Source organism: Xenopus laevis, chromosome 2L (assembly GCF_017654675.1).
Source record: "Xenopus laevis strain J_2021 chromosome 2L, Xenopus_laevis_v10.1, whole genome shotgun sequence".
NCBI lineage: Eukaryota > Metazoa > Chordata > Amphibia > Anura > Pipidae > Xenopus > Xenopus laevis.
Window position 1 is genome coordinate 20,955,929 of NC_054373.1, and position 6,000 is coordinate 20,961,928.

The 6,000-nt window shown below is 41.5% G+C and overlaps 1 protein-coding gene across 4 annotated transcripts in view; it reads right to left on the bottom strand.

The window, feature by feature from the left end:
* The window catches only part of nsun3.L (NOP2/Sun RNA methyltransferase family member 3 L homeolog), a 41,892-nt gene extending 36,542 nt beyond the window's left edge, over positions 1–5,350 (bottom strand). The window contains exons 1-3 of one of the 4 annotated variants that reach the window (XM_041581595.1): positions 4,964–5,350; positions 3,843–4,025; positions 641–978 (exon numbers count right to left, since the gene is read on the bottom strand). In XM_041581595.1, coding sequence (XP_041437529.1) covers positions 641–978; positions 3,843–3,937 — 433 coding nt within the window. In that variant the 5' untranslated portion in view covers positions 3,938–4,025; positions 4,964–5,350. The remainder of the gene's footprint in view (positions 1–640; positions 979–3,842; positions 4,026–4,963) is intronic. The other 3 variants (XM_041581593.1, XM_041581594.1, XM_041581592.1) reach the window with 3 other exon arrangements.
* Between the last annotated feature and the right edge of the window lie 650 nt (positions 5,351–6,000).

Consider the following 6,000-nt stretch of genomic DNA (forward strand, 5'->3'; position numbering starts at 1 on the left):
CAGCCCAAGTAAATTCCTGAGGGAGGGGAGCAGAGTGGGTTAGAGGAGGATAGGGATTTCTAAGTGATTAAGGGGATGCTGCAGCCTTATTGTTAACCTTTTAACAACCAGAGTGGCAGTGATCTAAAGATGTCAAAGAGGCTGTTTACTGATTAAATGTTCGTGGAGGGGGTTTACATGTCCTTTAAAGCCTTCCCTGAGGAGCAGAGGTTCTATTACCAACAAGGGAGGACCTATTTGAGGGAATGATTGAAGGTATGAAAATATCCATGAGGTGTCGTGCATATAGTAGTATAGGTATGGGATCTGTTATGCAGAAAACTCCAAATGACAGAAAGGTTGTCTCCCATGGACTCCATTTTATCCAAATAATTCAGATTTTTAAAAATGGTTTCCTTTTTCTCTATAATAATAAAACAGTAGCTTGTACTTGATTCAAACTAAGATATAATTAATCCTTATTGGAGGGAAAACCAGCCTATTGGGTTTATTTAATGTTTACATGATTTCCTAGTAGACAAGGCATGAAGATACAAATTACAGAAAGATCTATTATCCAGAAAACCCCAGGTCTCGAGCGTTCTGGATAACAGGTCTCATATCTGTAGATGCTATTTGTCCGCTGTACAGAAGCCATTACCTGGGGTGGAACACTGCAGGAGCCCTATGGATTTGCCACCTGGAGCAGCACACATATCCAACACATTCTCTCCATCCCTCACATCGAGGGCCAGGACTGGCAGAAGTGAAGCGGCATTTAGCACATAATACTCTTTTAGTTTTCCAGTTCGATGCCGCTGAGAAGGAAATTTGCCCGGGTTTCCATTAACGAAACACTTTAATGTTTGTGGGCAGATGATTTCTTGAAACAGCAGGTGATAGCCTTTCATGTGCAGTTGACTCTCCAGTGCCCAAGTGGATGTGAAATTGTTCAGCAGGACGGCATACTGCCAGCATTCAGGGGTTGAGAGCACTTCCCTACAGATAACATATAAAAGACTAATTTACTCACAGAAATAATTTATCTTTATTTTCAGCTTCTCGCTCTATTTAAAGGGATACTGTCATGGGAATTTTTTTTTTTTTCATAACAAATCAGTTAGGAACAGTAACATCAAATTTTTTTTTATAAAGAATTCATTAGAATACAACGGAAAAAAACCACCAAGACAAATTAAAATTTAAAATAGCAAAGCTTTTATTAATAAATAACTTCACTCCACTTCCGCTCCTCTTCAGAAAAGGCGACATGGCGACCATCCATCGTGCAGCGCTGGATTTCACCTCCCTGGCTATCGCCCAGATTCTACTGCCAGCTTGTGAAGCGAGTGGCAAAAGTGAAGGCGGAAGGCTTCAATCTGATATTCAAGGAGTGTCCCTCCCTGACCGGCAAGCAGAGCTCCACGGAGAGGGAACTGAAGCGTTGTCCTTGGCAGAGAGCAGGGCGAGTGATGCTGATTCCGTCCCCGTAGCTGGCTGCTGCTCAATGAATTGGACGAGTCCGGAGCTCCGGGTCACAGTGCTAGTGCTGCTTTCCAGTAGATTTGACCATGTTGTGCAGCAAGAGGCAGAGTTGGCCAGTGACAGCGGATCGGGCGTTTGGTGTTCCTTGTGCAGCAGCAGCCTCCACTCAATCAGCTGCCTGGCGGGGGGCACTTGCACGGTGCTGATGTACCCCAGTTTGTGAATCTCCATTGTAGAGCACAGGAGCTTCCACCTACCAAATGATTCCTGGAAGTCTGCTGCGAGGTGTCGTTCAGACACTCGCAGCTGATGTGATGGCACCCCGGTGTGAGTGGAGGATGCTGCTGCTGGTGCACAAGGAACACCAAACGCCCGATCCACCAAACACCCGATCCACTGTCACTGGTCAACTCTGCCTCCTCTTGCTGCACAACATGGTCACATCTACGGGAAAGCAGCACCAGCACTGTGAGTAGGAGCTCTGGACTCGTCCAATTCATTGAGCAGCGGCCAGCTCCGGGGACGGAATCAGCATCACTCGCCCTGCTCTCTGCCAAGGACAACGCTTCAGTTCCCTCTCCGTGGAGCTCTGCTTGCCGGTCAGGGAGGGACACTCCTTGGATATCAGATTGAGGCCTTCCACCTTCACTTTTGCTACTCGCTTCACAAGCTGGCAGTAGAATCTGGGCAATAGCCAGGGAGGACAAATCCAGCGCTGGACGATGGATGGTCGCCATGTCGCCTTTTCTAAAGAGGAGCGGAAGTGGAGTTTCTGTAAGTTATTTATTAATAAAGACTTTGCTATTTTAAATTTGTCTTGGTATTTTTTTTTCGTTGTATTCTAACGAATTCTTTATAAAAAAAATGTTGATGTTACTGTTCCTTTAATAGTGCTGCTCAAGCAGAATTCTACATTGAAATCCGTTTCTCAACAGAGCAAACAGATTTTTTTTATTTTCGATTTAGAAATCTGACATGGAGCTAGACATATTGTCAGTTTCCCAGCTGCCCCCAGTCATGTGACTTACATCAGTCACTCTGTACTATCACATAAACTTCTTTTACTGAAGTTTATGTGATAAACTTCAGTCGCTCTTTACTGCGAGTTGGAGTGATTCGGTGCATCCCTAGTAATAAAAATATAAAAATAAAAGTAGCGATAGCAATACATTTGTAGCCTTACAGAGCATTTGTTTTTAGATAGGGTCAGTGACCCCAATCTGAAAGCTGGAGTCAGAAGAAGAAGGCAAATAATTCAAAAACTATAAAAAAAATGAAAAGACAAACGCCAACATAAAAGTTGTTTAGAATTAGAACATACTAAAAGTTAACTTAAAGGTGAACCATCCCTTTAAGCATCTTTTTAGGTGTACAGGTGTAGGATCCGTTATCTGGAAACCTGCTGTCTAGAAAACTCAGAATTATGAAAAGGCTGTCTCCCATAGACTTCATTTTAGCCCAATTTTTTAAAATTATTTCTTTTTTCTCTGTAATAATAAAACAGTAGCTTGTACTTGATCCCAATTAAAATATAATTCATCCTTATTGGAAGCAAAACCAGCCTATTGGGTTAATTTAATGTTTACATGATTTTTTAGTAGATTAAGGGCTGAACTCCACGGAGTGCCGAGGAGAGATCCGGCGCCATGCGATGACACACATACGACGTGTCGGATGTCCAGAAGATAAAAGAAGTGAATGAGAAATCGCAGGTAAAAACGACATATATCCTACTGTCGGATGAAAATGCTGCTTCTTCATCCGACAGTCGGACATATGTAGTTTTTTACCTGTGATTTCTCATTCTGGACATCTGACACGTCGCATGCGTGTCATTGCATGGTGACGGATCGCTCCTTGGCGTGCCATGGAGTTTACCCCTTAAGGTATGAAGATCCAGATTATGGAAAGATCCCTTTTATGGGAAACCCCCAGGTCCTGAGCACTCTGGATAACAGGTCCCATAAGTGTATATCCATTTATCTTCCATTTTGGCTGAAGACTGGCCTATTTCGTGTCCTGCTTCCCCGCTGCTAATAAAGCTGCATAGATTGGTACGAGGCAGTGAAGTAGATTAGGGGCTCTTTCATAATCAGTGAATGTGAAATTGGTGCTACACAGAGGGGAGAGTATATGGGAACACTGTACATGGGTCATTGTACTGCAGCCTTGTTCAGGAGATCAAGATTGTTAAAAATGATTTATAAGGACCTTTTTGTGTGCCTAATATTAAACAACTGACCTTCCATGTTTGTAAGAAACTCTGTGTTACAAATATCCTGTTTACCTGAGGTCTCTGACATACAAGGAAATCCCGCAGATGAAGGGCAGTTTGCCCCGAACAACTGTCGATTTATTGCGCCAAATGTGACACTCACCTGACTGTGCTCCAAGCGTTTCCAATCTCTCTCGTGTATGTTCTATCAAAGTAATCCAGTACAAACCGGCACACCTGCTTCTGAAGTCTCCCCATCTATTATTCTGGGGCACCATGCTGGCACTTCATTCTGCTTCTAAACTGCACAGACGTAAATACTGCAGGTTTGAGATCAAACATAGAACTGGGAGAATACAAAAATGTTGCATTGCTAAATGCCAAGCTGTAGACTGACTCGATTGACATTAAAGATATATCTTGAGCGTAAAGGGGTGGTACACCTTTAAGTTAACTTTCAATATGTTATAGAATGGCTGATTCTTAGCAATTTAGAACAATTGTCTTTAAGATGGGGAAAATGAGCCTTTAACTCAAGTGCCCGGCACCAGAGGGGAAAATTGTATTTAGAAGTGCTTATTATAAAGTGCAACAATTGTTAGATAATTCGCTGAAAGCGGTGGTTCACTTATAAGTTACATTTTAGTATGTTATAGGACGATCAATTCTAAGCAACTTTTCAGTTGGTCTTCATTATTTATAGTTTTTTTTTTATTTTTTTGCCTTCTCCTTCTGACTCTTTCCAGGTTTCAAACGGAGGGTCACTGACCCCCATCTACAACCGCATGTTCTGTAGGACTACAAATGTATTATTATTGCTTATCTTTCTATTCAGGCCTCTCCTATTCATATTCCAGTCTCTTATTCAAATCAATGCCTGGTTGCTAGGTTCATTTGGACCTTAGCAACCAGATTGCTAAAATTGCAAATTGAGGAGCTGCTGAATAAAAAGCTAAATAACCTAAAAACCACAACCACCAATTACAAATTGTCTCAGAATATCACTCTCTACGTCATATTGAAAGTTAATTCAAAGGTGAAGAACCCACTTATGTCTTGGCTTCCAGTTATAGAAAGATGAAAACCTTTGACTCCCAGCAACTGTAGTTATACTACAACTCCCAGGTTGGACATCTCTTATACTTATAGTAACCACCCCTGTGATTCTACCTCACAGTTCTGCCAATACGAACACATAAGAGTGTAAACTACAACTCCCAGTGTCCCATACTGAGGTTAAAAGCCATGACTTTGAGGGTAAAACAAACCATGACAACTACTTACAAATGATGGCGGTCCCATGACGCCAGCCAATCAGTGCACGCTCTCTCGCAGGGTAATCCTCATTAGCTACGCCCACATCGCTACCGATAGGGAGGAAATATCTCGCGAGATCTTCATTGGGGACTCGGATGAAAAACAAGTAGGCGGCGCGTGGAGATGACGTTTGCTAGAGTCAATTCTTTACCACATAGTATTTAACAGTAGCTTTAAGAACCCGATCCCATCCGATTAAAAGGGCTGCTTGTGTGAAACTAAAGGCTTAATTTAAAATGCTGGGACAAATTTACCCTGGATAGTAACCCACGGCAACCAATAAAACATTCGCCTGACAATACTGATCGCTGATTGGTTGCTATGGGTTACTTATTGCTCCGCAGTCAATAGGCCTAGTACTACAGATCAGACTACATCTAAATAGGTCCTGTGATGTTGTACCTGTTCTGTTGGCTGCCATTATAATAGGGAAAATGAGCCTTTAACTCAAGTGCCCAGCAGCAGAGGGGATAATTGTATTTAGAAGTGCTTGTGCAACAATTATTAGATAATTCGCTGAAAGGGTTGGTTCTATTTGCCTATAAGTTAAGGGGCAGAGTTATCAAAGGTCAAGGTGAATTTCTGAATGAAAAAAATCGAATTTCAAGCTATTTTTGTGTACCTCGACTAGGGATTAGTCCACATTCGATTCTAATTTGAAAAATATTAAGAAATCCGAAAATATCGAAATTTTTCATGTACTGTCTCTTTAAAAATTCGAATTCGACCATTCACCATCTAAAACCTGCCGAATTGATGTTTTAGCCTATGGGGGACCTCCTAGAACCAATATGGAGTCAATTAGTGGACTTTGAAAAAGCGAAGGTTTTTTTTTGGGAAAAACTTTTAATTGAATTTGATCGATTGCACTATTAATTCAATTTGAACAATTCGACCTATTTGGAACTATTTAATCGAAAACTGACCCATTCGACCCTAAAAAAACTTTGACTTAATTTCGGTTGGTCTTTTTGAATTCCACTTTCAAAGTTTTTTATTGTTAT